The sequence below is a fragment of the Schistocerca gregaria genome, chromosome 3 (assembly GCF_023897955.1).
Source record: "Schistocerca gregaria isolate iqSchGreg1 chromosome 3, iqSchGreg1.2, whole genome shotgun sequence".
NCBI classification, from domain to species: Eukaryota; Metazoa; Arthropoda; class Insecta; order Orthoptera; family Acrididae; genus Schistocerca; species Schistocerca gregaria.
The window spans coordinates 692,000,118-692,015,558 of record NC_064922.1 but is presented as its reverse complement, the minus strand read 5'-3'; the positions used below and the strand labels follow the sequence as shown (position 1 = coordinate 692,015,558).

General features: G+C 38.7%; 1 protein-coding gene across 18 annotated transcripts in view; it reads right to left on the bottom strand.

The window, feature by feature from the left end:
• The window catches only part of LOC126354432 (serine/threonine-protein kinase dyf-5), a 230,593-nt gene that overhangs the window by 81,853 nt on the left and 133,299 nt on the right, over positions 1 to 15,441 (bottom strand). For all 18 annotated transcript variants that reach the window (XM_050004096.1, XM_050004086.1, XM_050004081.1 and 15 more), the window contains one exon: positions 1,790 to 2,110. In XM_050004096.1, coding sequence (XP_049860053.1) covers positions 1,790 to 2,110 — 321 coding nt within the window. The remainder of the gene's footprint in view (positions 1 to 1,789; positions 2,111 to 15,441) is intronic.

The following is a 15,441-nucleotide window of genomic DNA, read 5'->3' as shown; positions in this document are numbered from 1 at the left end:
GCCACAAATTCAGTTAAACACAAGGTGTCCCAGGAGGAATGGTCAATTTTCAGGGACAAGACAGGAACAATTATAAAAGCAAAAGAGTCTACTAAAATGGACTCTAAAATGCATACCATAAGAGCTACGAGTACTACATCATCTTTGATACTGTGAAAGAAATCTCTTTTACAGCAAACTCTTCACTTTCCATATTTTGGAAGGAGGCAGTATGGAACAAAACAAGAAACTTTTTTTTAGTAAACCTGCACTCTAAAATGTGTACCTGCCCAGTAGAAGAGTAGTGTTCCACAGTAGAGAAGACGAACAAGTGGTTATCACTCTTAAGGTATGCACTTTAGAGCTCATATTTTTTTCTCTGCTAACCTATTCCCCACTGCCTCACTTTATTTGTTCCCATTTGTCTTTTTTCACCGTCCACACCACTCCTTCCCCATCCAGATAGTGCACTGTCTTCTCCCACCACTCCCTACCCTCCCCTTGTCGCCATACTCTCTCTCTCTCTCTCTCTCTCTCTCTCTCTCTCTCTCTCTCTCTCTCTCTCTAGCCCCTCACAACCTCACAACACGTATCATCTTCATAAGCCACTTAGTCATCTGTCTTTTGTCTTTCCCACTCCTGTGGCACACTATCCAGCTAGTTGCATTGTGCGTCTTTCTATACTCCAACCCCACTTCCATCAGTCCAGGCAACTGCTCCCAAAAATCAATCATCAGTGTCATCACAGATGTGGTTGTATGCACTTGGGTGTCTGTGTGGGGTATCATGTGTGCTTTCTGCTAGAGGAAGAGCTAGAGCTTGAAAGCTAGTAAACACTGTTTTCTATAATGTGTGTCTAAACGGCATATTGCAGTCCGCTACATGTGAGTGCTGCCTATTGTTTATTTTATTACTGTTGTTACTTCTCAAAATAATCACAGTTATTGTTGAAGAATGAGCAGAATAATTGAAAACAATGCAAGAAGTGTGCTGACCTCTACAAATGTGCTGATCCATGACAATGCCCATCCTCACATTACTACTGCAACTCAACAATTCTTTGAGGAATTTCAATGGGATATTTTTTATCATCTGTCCTACAGTTCCAATCTGGCACTAAGTGCATCCATTTTTCCTTGAACTGAAGAAGGGGCAAGGAGGAAAGCACTTCTAAATTAACAAGCAGCTACCAGACAATGTTAATACTAATTTCAGTTCATTGCTGGCAACATTTTATGAAGAGGGTATTGGAACACTTTTTTACAGGTGTGGCAAAAGCCTCATCTGTTATGGTGATTATGTCAAAAAGTAATCATTAGTGTATATAACTTTATGGCCTGTCAGAGATTGAAATGAGAAGGATTCTAATAATACTTTTTGGACACTGTACACAATTTATTAAGTCATTTGAAAAAGTTCCAAATAAGACATAACAATTTTTGAAGACACTGGGGAACATATGATGGAAAAGGTCAATAAAACATGAGTAGTAGGAGTAGAAGTAGAAGTAGAAGTAATGGTAGTGGTAGTAGTAGTGGTAGTTGTAGTTGTAGTAGTAGTAGGAAGAGGAGGAGGAGAATATGAAAGCAGAAACAATAGGTAGAAAAAGCAACATGGGGAGGAGAAGAAGTAGTAGTATAGTGGAAAAAGGAAAGCACAGAAAGTACAAGAACTGAAGTTCTTACTTGATTCCAGGTCACCAACATGAAGATAAAAAAGGCAGGGCAAAGTAACAGCATACTGTGGACATATTTTATTCTTAAAATCATTAAATCTGTTATCCGACGGAAAAAGAAGCAATATTACTTACCCATTAAAAGTGGAATGTTTATCTTCATTATTGTCCACCTTAGTATATGGTTTGGTTTTCTGAATAGCAGCCTTGTTGCGCCTCAAAGATTGCTCTGGTTGGGCAAAACTAAAGGAGACCTGTGAATGGTTTTGCTGTGGAGCTGCAGCAGGTGGATTACTACGACGTAAAGATAAACTATCATCCAATCCTATGCGGTAGAGCACAGCAGATTGTTGTAGTTTTGGACCAAAAGTTTGAGTGTTGCTGTTGCCTTTAGACAAGCGAATGCTTGAGTCAGGTTGAATGCCAAGTTTCTGCCCAACTTGAAAATATGCATACCTGTGGTATAATAAAAATATATATCAGTTTTAATTTGATAACATTTACTATTATAACTGTTTCATACAGTTAACATAATAAATTCCATATTTTAGTATTCAACAGTGACATACACTTGCTGAAACTCAGATAATATAAACAAAAACTACTTTTCTGAAAGGAAAGAGCAAAATAAATGATTTTTTTTTTTTTTTTTTTTTTTTTTTTTTAATGCAGCAGATCTATTGGCCAAATTACAAGCAAGAGATTATTATTACAGTAGAAAAAAAAGGATCGAAATCTTAATAAGACACTGAAAAGAACTGATTGAAAAAAAACTGTATAAAAGAGACATTGCTCAGAAGAAAAGCAAGGAGAAAGATGCTGGATATTAAAGTTTGGCTGCAATATTGTGTCCTTCACCACAGCACATAGACAACAGCATTCTCTCCTAAATACTGCAGTATATCTTCACTCCCCCCCCCAATAATATACTTCATGAAGGAAAATTCTGTAAGCTAGGCGTCTACATCTATACACTGCAAACCACTGTGAAGCACAAGACACTCTTCATCAACATTTATTATGGATCTAGGAGAAAGAGAATTTAAGTGTAATAATAGGTTTCATAGAGAATACTAGAGGTTGTCAAATTATCAATGTAATTACAATTAAGTATTTTTAAGTAACATACAGCTTGTTAGAATACCATCCAACCATTTTAACTCAGAAATTTGGAGAAAATCACTGTTTATTTAATCATTTAAAGGGAATACTTTGGTCTAATTTGCAACATTGAAATATCAAATTTAATATTTCAAACAGATTTATTCAAGTTCATAAGTTGTAAGTAGAAAGAGGCATCAGGATAACACAGTTATTTAAATCAGGAATTTAAAGTTAGATTTTGTATATTTTAAAAGCAGTGAAGAAACATTACTCAAATATAAAACATATGTAATCATATGAAAATGATACTACGTGAAAGCCGTGAAAAATTTGAAAAACAGTTACATGACAGTACTCAGTTTGAAAAGACTGTACCAAATACTCAGGCACAGCAACAGTGAATCACCTTGTATCAGTTACCAACATTAGTCAGGGTGGAGTTGGTTACGTTTTAGTTCATGTATAAACTATGCAAATCGAATGTTAACAGCACTAAATAATATTCTTATTTCTAGCAATAATCAACCATGCAGCAAAAGAAAACCCAAGGAGAAGGAGACATTATGGAATGAACTTCAGACTTTCATCTGAATCAAAACTGGTTAAATGAATTTTAATTGTATTTCTTAGTTTCATGTAAATTCATATGAACTGAATAAAACTCATTTCTCTCATAATAATGCGCACTAACAGAATTCATAATTTGAGCCAAATTTGAAGATTAAAAATTGTATGTTTTCGCCTATGTATAACCCAAATTCAGTAGTTGAGCTAAAGTAACAACACCTTTTATGGTGTACAAAATTGTTAAGGCTTTCATAGCCATTAGTTGACAAATGGCCTGTTTGGCCGAAATACTAAATGTCTTTTTCCAAAGCTGTTTCACAGAGGAAGACTGCACTGTAGTTCCTTCTCTAGATTGTCACACAGATGACAAAATGGTAGATATCGAAATAGACGACAGAGGGATAGAGAAACAATTAAAATCGCTCAAAAGAGGAAAGGCTGCTGGACCTGATGGGATACCAGTTCGATTTTACACAGAGTATACGAAGGAACTTGCCCCCCTTCTTGCAGCGGTGTACCGTAGGTCTCTAGAAGAGCGTAGCATTCCAAAGGATTGGAAAAGGGCACAGGTCATCCCCGTTTTCAAGAAGGGACGTCGATCAGTTGTAGAATTTTGGAACACATATTATGTTCAAGTATAATGACTTTTCTGGAGACTAGAAATCTACTCTGTAGGAATCACACGGGGTTTCGAAAAAGACGGTCGTGTGAAACCCAGCTCGTGCTATTCGTCCACGAGACTCTGAGGGCCATAGACATGGGTTCACAGGTAGATGACGTGTTTCTTGACTTCCGCAAGGCGTTCGATACAGTTCCCCACAGTCGTTTAATGAACAAAGTAAGAGCATATGGACTATCAGACCAATTGTGTCATTGGATTGAGGAGTTCCTAGATAACAGAATGCAGCATGTCATTCTCAATGGAGAGAAGTCTTCCAAAGTGAGAATGATTTTAGGTGTGCCGCAGGGGAGTGTCATAGGACCGTTGCTATTCACAATGTACATAAATGACCTTGTGGATGACATCGGAAGTTCATTGAGGCTTTTTGCAGATGATGCTGTGGTGTCTCGAGAGGTTGTAACAATGGAAAATTGTACTGAAATGCAGGAGGATCTGCAGCGAATTGACACATGGTGCAGGAAATGGCAATTGAATCTCAATGTAGACAAGAGTAATGTGCTGCGAATACATAGAAAGATAGATCTCTTATCATTTAGCTACAAAATAGCAGGTCAACAACTGGAAGCAGTTAATTCCATAAATTATCTGGGAGTACGCGTTAGGAGTGATTTAAAATGGAATGATCATATAAAGTTGATCGTCGGTAAAGCAGATGCCAGACTGAGATTCATTGGAAGAATCCTAAGGAAATGCAATCCGAAAACAAAGGAAGTAGGTTACAGTACGCTTGTTCGCCCACTGCTTGAATACTGCTCAGCAGTGTGGAATCTGTGCCAGATAGGGTTGATAGAAGAGATAGAGAAGATCCAATGGAGAGCAGCATGCTTCGTTACAGGATCATTTAGTAATCGCGAAAGCATTATGGAGATGACAGATAAACTCCAGTGGAAGACTCTGCAGGAGAGACACTCAGTAGCCCGGTTTAATTAGTTCTAAGTTCTAAGTGACTGATGACCACAGATGTTAAGTATCATAGTGCTCAGAGCCATTTTGAACTGGTATTGTCAAAGCTTCAGCCCTCCATGTCACTAGCTGCCTTGACAATGTAGCCACTCAGGTTGCCGAAATGTCATCTTTTGCGGAGTGCCTTCCACAGTTCCATACGTCTTCCACATAAAGACCATTTGTCTTTCATTAAATTTGTAAATAAATATTTTGACTGTGCATCAATAACCATGTTATTACAATACTGTTCCGATTACTAATATTTCTACACACATAGTTACAACACTTAATCATCGTGCACAGGCTATGATCTTTTTCTTGCAATAAATATGGATACATCTATAAATCAGTACAGATACCAATCTTTATCAAATTTCAGAAATTAAAAACATTAAAACTAGCTAAGTTAATAGAGTAATACCTGCTACAGAAGCACGTTCATTCCTAAAAGTTAATGTACAGTTTCCACTACAAAACAGACTGAACTTAAACCGGAATATAAATGTCGATTGATATATCAAATGTAGAAGTATGAAACCGGAATTTCCCTATAAATGGTGCTAGCCATCAGTGGATGGTACATGAGACCATGTCTGCAGAGCCATCTGCTTCCTGTAATGTTTGATGACGAATGTCAAAACACAGTAACCCAACTTCTGTAAACATGTTGAGGTTTGTGCATACGAACTATGATTTGTGGACAGCATTGGTTTTCTGTTATCATTTGAAGAAAACTGCAGAAGAATCACATCACATGCTTGTCAAAGCTTTTGGCAAACATGCTCTTGGGAAAACACAGTGTTTCAAGTGGTTCAAAAAATTCAAAAGGTCTGATTTTGACGTGAAAAATGACAAGCATGGGAAACCACCGAAAAAGTTCTGAGACAACAAACTTCAGGCCTTAATGAATGAAGAATACACTCAAACTCAACAGGAACTCGTGGAACAATTGAATGTGATACAGAAAGCTGTTTTGTTTTGGTTGAAAGCTATGGGAAAGGTGCAGAAAGTGGGAAAATGGGTTCTGCATGAACTGAATGAAAGACAGCAAGCAAATCGAAAGACCACTCATGAAATGCTGCTCACCATATACAAAATAAAGTTGTTTCTCCATCAAATAGTGACAGGTGATGAAAAATGGATATATTTTGAGAATCCTAAGCGTCATAAATAATTGGTGAATATAAGCAAACCATCAATATCCACTGCAGGACCAAATCACTTTGGAAAGAAAACAATGCTCTGTATTTGGTGGTATCAAAAGGGGGTCATCTACTAGAAGCTGCTAAAACCTGGTGAAACGGTTAACACTGATCGCTACCAACAGCAAATGATCAATTTTCATTGAGCATTATGTGAAAAATGACCATACTGCTCCATGACAGCATCCCATCAAACACACCAAAACCGATCAGGGAAACAATGAGGCATTTAGTTGAGAAATACTAGGGCATGCGGCTTATTCTCCAGGCTTGGCTCCTTCCGATTATCATCTATTTGCATAACTGGGACATGCTCTTGCTGAACAATGCTTCAATACATAATAAGAACAGTTTTTTTATATTAAATAAAATATTGCTTATAGTTTCAAATAACAGACATGTAATTATTGCAACCAAATTCCAGTTTCATACTTCTACATCCGGTAAAAACACGCCATCTAAATACTTTTGTCAGAAACTAAATCATTCCAGATTTTATTTTGATTGCTGAGTGCCTAAAAATAACCATACCGTGTGACAGAAATTACTGTTACCTGATATTCAACACTGCAGTAACATTCAACAGTGTTACTTTTAATCATAATGTACTGAAAGAATTTTATTCGTTACCAAATCTATCTCACTCAACTTCTTAAACTAAACAAAGTTGTGCTGAATAGCTTTGAAACTAGCAAGCACTTAAGAGAAATGGGCTGTATACTGGAAAGTGTCAGTGCTATTACACTACTTGAATATTCTGGATGGCATACAAACACTTGCCATATTGTAGAGGTGTTGAGAACTGGATAAGTGTACACAGATTTCCTGTCACGACACTGTGTTCTCATACCTTTGTAACATCAAAACCTCCCCTTTTCTCTATTTTGCTTTTCCCTATTTGCCTCATACAGCCTATCACTTGTCCATAAACCTCTAACCCTCTGATGCATAAAAACATTCATCCACATAAATCTCACAACTCACTACAAGTGGTGGTCTGATTGACCTTCTTTCCCAGTTAACCTTCCCCAAGCTACCACTCAGTCCTCTCTGGTGAATGAGCACTTTTATAAGTTCCTATCAGCAGTATTACCCATTTCATCTCTTACATGTAAATACTGTCCAGTAGTTTTGTCTCTTACTAATAATTAGGGCAAAAATAAACTAAGAGATTATAAATTCATCACAAAAAGTGAAGGAAGAACCACTGAATTTGCCATACAGATTTCTAACATATTTAATAACCATTATCAAATAGCACAAAACTTTAATTAAAAATCAATGTAATCCAAATACTTATGTAGTCTCCCAGAATAGAAAGAAAACTGTTTTTGAAACCAATGACAACAGAAATAAAAACTATAATCAAAAACAAAACGACTGTATAGTCCTGATAGTATACTACACAGGATCTGTAAGCAAAGTTAAAGACAATAGTGCCTCAGCTCACATATAATCAATGCATCATCTGGTATAAGAATATTTCCAACAAACATAAAACAAAAATGATACACAAGCCATTCATAGCTTTAGACCTGTCTCACTATTATGTAGTTTTTTTTTTTTAATAATTGAAAGTGTCTCTTGACTTGTTTGCGCATGTACAGAGGTGGTTTGACAAGTATGGTAAATTTCCATGAAATAATGAAACATTTTTGTTGCACCTTCAGGGTTTGGTAAGCTTGATTTAATTATTCCAAGGAGCATATAAAGCATTTCGACAACACTCCTACATGTCTACAGTTCCTCTGTCTGAATTGGTCAATGCACTGACTACAGTTGAAAATGGAGAAAACGAAGTTTCGTGCTATTATCAAACATTTTTTTTGGAGGGTTGTGGACTACCACACAAATCAAAACAGAAATGGATGAAGTTTATGCATGGCCCAAACTCTTTGCCTTTACAAATGTCTGCTTGTGTCTGTGTATGTGCGGATGGATATATGTGTGTGTGTGTGTGTGTGTGTGTGTGTGTGTGTGTGTGTGTGTGTGTGTGTGTGTGCGCGTGTGCGTGTGCGTGTGCGTGCGCGTGTGCGTGCGCGAGTGTATACCTGTCCTTTTTCCCCCCCTAAGGTAAGTCTTTCCGCTCCCGGGATTGGAATGACTCCTTACCCTCTCCCTTAAAACCCACATCCTTTTGTCTTTCCCTCCCCTTCCCTCTTTCCTGATGAAGCAACCGTTGGTTGCAAATTTTGTATGTATGTTTGTGTTTGTTTGTGTGTCTATCAACCTGCCAGCGATTTCGTTTGGTAAGTCACACCATCTTTGTTTTTAGATATATTTTTCCCACGTGGAATGTTTCCATCTATTATATTTATATTAATCAAATTGCATGCATATGGAGTATCGTCTCAGTTGTGTAACTGTATTTGTGATTTCCTCTCAGAGAAGTCACTTTTCGTAGTGATAGATAGTAAATCATCGAGTAGAACAAAAGTGATATCCAGCGTTCCGCAAGGTAGTGTCATAGGCCCTCTGCTGTACCTGATTTACATAAATGATCTAGGTGATAATCTGAGCAGCCCCTGAGATTGTTTGCAGATGATACTGTAATTTACCATCTACTAAAATCATCAGACAATCAATTCCAATAACAAAATGATCTAGAGAGAATTTTGGAGAGAGAATTTCGGTATGGTGTGAAAAGTGGCAATTGGCACTAAACAAAGGAAAGTGCTAGGTCATCCACATGGGTACTAAAAGGAATCTGATAAATTGCACAAATCTAAGGGCTGTCAATTTGACTAAATACCTAGGAATTACAATTATTAGCAACTTAAATTGGAAAGACCACATAGATAATACTGTGGGGAAGGTGCTTTGATGGCAGAACACTTAAAAGATGTGACAAACCCACTAAAGAGACAGTCTACATTACACTTGTCCGTCCTCACCTGGAATATTGCTGCGCAGTGTAGGACCCTTACCAGGTAGGATTGACAGAGGACATCGAAAAAGTGCAAAGAAGGGCAGCTCATTTCAGTTATTATACAATAGGGGCGAGAGTGTCACTGATATAATATGTGAGTTGGGTTGGCAGTCACTGAAACAAAGGCGGTTTTCTTTGTAGTGGGATCTATTTTAGGTAATTTCAATCACCAACTTTCTCTTCCGAATGCGAAAGTATTTTGTTGACACCCACCTACATAGGGAGAAATCATCATCATAATAAAATAAGAGAAATCAGAGCTCGAATGGAAAGATTTAGGTGTTCCTTTTTCCCACACGCCATTCAAGAGTAGAATGGTAGAGAAGTAGTATGAAAATGGTTCAATGAACCCTCTGCCAGGCACTTAAGTGTGAAATGCAGAGTAATCATGTAAATGTAGATGTGTGCTCAAGCTGTCCAAAGGAAACCACTGATAAAATCCACAATATGGTAATGCAAGACTGCCGAATAAAAATTCATGAGATCGTAGGCATCTCAATTGAGTGCATAATATCCTGCATGGAGAATTGGCTATGAAGAAGCTGTGTGCAGGATGGGTACGATGATTGCTCATAGTCAACCAAAAGCACTTCTGGAACAACATTTCTACAAAATCTTTGGTGATGTTTAATCATTATCTGCAAGACTTTTTACACTGATTTGTGACTGTTGATGAAACTTGGATCCATCATTACATACACCAGAGCCAAAATGGCACTCGCAAAAAATAAAGGACAAAGGCTGGTGAAAATGCAATGAAAACAGCAAATACCATTTTGTCAGCTGATTAGATGATGGCCACGGTTTTTTAGGATTCCCAAGGAATAATCCTCATAGATTGCTTGGGAAAAGGCAGAACCATAACTGGACCTATTATGCTTTACTGTCGGATCATCTGAAACTTGCCTTGGCTGAAGAAAGAACAAGGTTGGCACACAAAAAAGTGCTCTTTCACGAGAATATTGCACCATTTCACACATCAGTGGAAATAATGATGATTTTCCCTGAATTAGGGTTTTAATTGGTTCCTAGTCCATCCTTCTCACCAGGGATAGACACAAGTGACTTATTCCTGTTCCCTAACTTGAAATTTTGGCTTGCTGGGAAGAAATCATCATCAAACGAGGAATTGGCAGTTGGAGTCAACATGTATTTTGCAGAGTTTGATGGAAACTATTTTTCCAATGGGATGAGAAAGCTGGATGATTGCTGGATGAAGTGTATTATCTCAAGGAAGACTATGTGACAGATCCACATCATAGCTGACACTGCTGTTGAAATACCCTTTGTGCAGCAGTCAAGCAGTCACATTATCACCTGTCTTGTAAAGTGTTGTCACAGTGATAAAATGTCCCACACCACTCCAATGCTGCTTGATTACTGAATGGCAGTGTGAAAAACTATGGAAGTGAAACCACTCAAACCCAGAGAATGGGAGAAAATGTTCATATAACTGATGTTGCTGACAGATACTTATGTCAGTCAGTTGTCTAGCATTAAGCGAAACCTCTCAAAACTGGAGAGTGATGTGCCTCCAGACTAGTTTCATTTGGTTGTTTCATTCAATGGAAAAAACCAATGAAAAAAAAAAATAATAAACTGGCCAATCACTTGTTGAAAACAGCCCGTTGTCCCATCACAAAGTATGCATAACTAGGGGTAAGATAGATTCCAACTATAGGAAAATAAAAGAAAAAGAAAAAAAGAGAAAAGAAAAGCACCTGTATAAATATCAAAAGCTCAGGTAGCAAGCCAGTATTAAGCAAATGACAATGTGTTCACAACAACTACATATCGATTCCAAACAACAGCCAGCAGCACAGCACTGCAAACCAAAGTTAGGGATATTGGTCAGTAATTTTGCGGTCCCATTCTTTTTACCATTGTTATATACTGAAGTCACTTGCACTTTTTTCCAGTCTGCAAGTTTGTGCTGGGAGAGAGATTCATGATAAATGCAGGCTAGGAAAGGGGGCAGTGCCATAGAGTACTCTTTATAAAAGCAAATTGGGATTCAATCTGGACCTGGTGAATTATTTGCTTTCAGATCTTTCAGTTGTTTCTCTACCAGTCTCAGTCTGCACCACAGTGTGGCTTCAGTTGCCAGAGACTGCACTCATGTGTGTGAGTTACGTTTGTGTGTGTGTGTGTGTGTGTGTGTGTGTGTGTGTGTGTGTGTGTGTGTTTGTGGGCACGTGCGCACATGTGCATGTGTCTGTCATCTACTTTTGATGAAGGCCTTCCGGACCAAAGGCTTATTTGTGACAGTCTTTTTGTTGTGCCTATCTGCGACTCAGGATCTCCGCTATATGGTGAGATATTGAATTTAATTGATCAAAGAAGAAATACAAACATCTCAAAATTACACTGACAGGAAGATCAAAATGGCTAAGCATGAATGGCTAGGCAAGAAATGTAAAAATTTAGAATCACATTTTACTAAGGAAAGATAGATACCATCTACAGGAAAATTAAAGAGACCTTTGGAGAAAGTAGAAGTAGCCATAAGAATATCAAAAGTTCAGCTGGAAAGTCAGACCTAAGCAAAAAAGAAAGCTGAAAGACAGAAGGAATATGTAGTTGGAGAGGAACTTGAAGACAATATTACAGAAATGGAAGAGGACACAGAGGAAGATGAGGTGGGAGCTATGATACTGTGAATAACAATTTGACAGAGCACTGCAAGACCAAAGTCTAAAGAAGGTTGAATTGAATTGAACTGAATTTTATTTTATCCTGTAAGATTACATTGTGTACAGTAAATGTACGTGTAATATAGGACATGTCAAAGTAGTAACATTCATTACCACTTATTTTTCTACCCCTTTAGCTTACATTTTTACATCATTGATAATTAATAACAATATATACAAATTTAATGGCATAAGTATTCTGCAACACTGTAAAACTCTTTTTCAATGAGACAGTCTTTAATTTTCTTTGGAAAGTCATTGTCAAGTACACTATCTTGCAGGTTTTTAGGCACACTTCTTAGTAGTCTGATACCAGAGTACAGGGGTCCTTTTTCTAGCATTGCTAGTCGGTGGAGTATGCTCCGTACATCATTCTTCCTTCTTGTATTCTGGGCGTGTACACTAGCATTTGTAATCCAGTCCCCACTACCTTTTGTGATGTACATTATTGTTTTGTGTATATACAATGATGAAAAAGTTAATATACCTAACTTCTTGAAACAGTTTCTGCACATTTCAGAGGTCTTTCTTCTTAAAATGGTCCTAATTGCTTTTTGTAATGTGAACACTCATTTGTCTCTTGTTTGTTTGAGTTTCCCGACACAGTCATTCCATATTGTAAGTATGGTTCGAAAAGTCCATGATACATTGTACACAGAAGATTCTTGTCTGAATACTGTGATAGCTGCATCATTAAGAATATGACAGAGCTCAGTTTCTTACAGACATTATTTATATTGTTTTTTTTCCCATTTCAGTTCATTATCCACAAGAATACCCAAGAATCTAGCGGATTCTACTTCTTCCAGCCTTGTTCCATCAACCTCTAAATCAATATACAGTCTTCTCCTTGTTTTTAAACATTGCATACATAGTCTTTTTTAGATTTATAACCAGTTCATTTTCCAGCAGCCATTGACCTGTGACATTTGCAGATATGTATGCTCTTCTCTCAAGCTGTTCCATATTTTGGTCAATATTTAGTATTGTCATGTCATCAGCATACAATATTTTCTTTTCTTCCACCTCAACACCTATATCATTAACAAATACATTAAATAACAATGGCCCCATTACCGAACCCTGTGGCACTCCATATTTAAAGGGTTTGGTTTCTGATTGGTATGAGTTTCCTAATGATACATACTGCTTACGGTTGCACAAGTATTATTTTATCCATTCACCTGTTTGCCTTCGAATGCCATGGTTGCCTAATTTTTGTATCAGCATTTCATGACAATGGTGTCAAATGCTTTTGAAAGGTGCAGAAACATTGCCGAGACAACCTTTTTTTTCATCTACAGAGTGTAAAACGTATTCTGTTAGACTGGCAATTGCTGATTCTGTAGATTCACCCTTTCTGAAACCATGTTGTGAGGGTGTGAGAACGTCATGTTTGTCCAAATAATTAACTAGTCTATCTAAAAATAAAGATGATGTGTGACTTACCCAACGAAAGTGCTGGAAGGTCGATAGACACGCAAACAAACACAAACACACACACAAAATTCAAGCTTTCGCAACCAACAGTTGCTTCGTCAGGAAAGAGGGAAGGAGAGGGAAAGACGAAAGGATGTGGGTTTTAAGAAAGAGGGTAAGGAGTCATTCCAATCCCAGGAGCGGAAAGACTTACCTTAGGGGGAAAAAAGGACAGGTATACACTCGCACACACACACATATCCATCAGCACATACACAGACACAAGCAGACATTTGCTTTTACAAGATAGCTGTACACCCAATAGCACGTCCTCTTGCATTGATGCATGCCTGTATTCATCGTGGCATACTATACACAAGTTCATCAAGGCACTGCTGGTCCAGATTGTCCCAGTCCTCAATAGTTATTCAGCACAGATCCCTCACAGTGGTTGGCGTGTCACGTCATCCATAAACAGCCCTTTTAAATCTATCCCACATTCAACAGGGTTCATGTCTGGAAAACATGCTGCCCACTCTAGTTGAGCAATGTCATAATCCTGAAGGAAGTCATTCATAAGATGTACATGATGGGGGCACTAATTGTTTTCCATGAAGACGAATGCCTCGCTAATATGCTGCTGATATGCTTGCACTATCAGTCGGAGGATGGCATTCACGTATCATACAGCCGTTATGGCACATTCCATGGCCACCAGTGGTGTATGTCGGCCCCACATAATGTCACGCCATAACAGCAGGGAAGCTCCACCTTGCTGCGCTTGCTGGACAGTGTGTTTAAGGTGTTCAGCCTGACCGGGTTGCTTCCAAACACGTCTCCGATGACTGTCTGGTTGAAGGCATATGCAACACTCAGCAGTGAAGAGAACATGATGCCAATCCTGAGTGGTACATTTGGCATGCTGTTGGGCCCATCTGTACCATGATGCATGGTGTTGTGGTTGCAAAGATGGACCTCACCATGGACATCGCAGGTGAAGTTGTGCATCATGCAGCCTATTGCGCACAGTTTGAATCATAACAAAGTGTCCTGTGGCTGCATGAAAAGCATTATTCCACATGGTGGCACTGCTGTCAGGGTTCCTGCGAGCCATAATCCTTAGGAAGCAGTCATTCACTGCAGTAGTAGCCCTTGGGAGGTCTGAACGAGGCATGTCACCAACAGTTCCTGTCTCTCTGTATCTCCTCCATGGCCAAACAACATCACTTTGGTTCACTCCGAGATGCCTAGACACTTCCCTTGTTGAGAGCCCTTCCTGACACAAAGTAACAATTTGGACACGATCGAACTGCGGTACTGACTGTCTAGGCATAGTTGAACTACAGACAACATGAATCATGTACCTCCTTCCTGGCAGAATGACGAACTGATTAGCTGTCAGATACCCTCCATCTAATAGGCGCTGCTCATGCATGTTGTTTACATCTTTGGGTGGATTTAGTGAGATCTCTGAACAGTCAAAGGGACTGTGTCTGTGATACAATATCCACAGTCAATGTCTATCTTCAGGAGTTCTGGGAACCACAGTGATGCAAAACATTTTTGATGTCTGTATTTCCATGATGCGTGGGTTCCAAACTGACAAATCTAAGTAGTTTTAGAACAAGAATTTATTATTGTTTCACATGACATTTTCTCATGCCCATCATTTACAAAACTATAATAATCAATTGTTAATGAACCATGGACCTTGCCGTTGGTGGGGAGGCTTGTGTGCCTCAGCGATACAGATGACTGTACCCTGGGTGCAACCACAATGGAGGGGTATCTGTTGTGAGGCCAGACAAACGTGTGATTCCTGAAGAGGGGCAGCAGCCTTTTCAGTAGTTGCCAGGGCAACAGTCTGGATGATTGACTGATCTGGCCTTGCAACACTAACCAAAACGGCCTTGCTGTGCTGGTACTGTGAACACCTGAAAGCAAGGGGAAACTACAGCCGTAATTTTTCCCGAGGGCATGCAGCTTTACTGTATGGTTAAATGATGATGGCATCCTCTTGGGTAAAATATTCTGGAGGTAAAATAGTCCCCCATTTGGAGCTCCGGGCAGGGACTACTCAAGAGGACGTCATTATCAGGAGAAAGAAAACTGGCGTTCTACGGATCGGAGCGTGGAATGTCAGATCCCTTAATTGGGCAGATAGGTTTGAAAATTTAAAAAGGGAAATAGATAGGTTGAAGTTAGATATTGTGGGAATTAGTGAAGTCCGGTGGCAGGAGGAACAA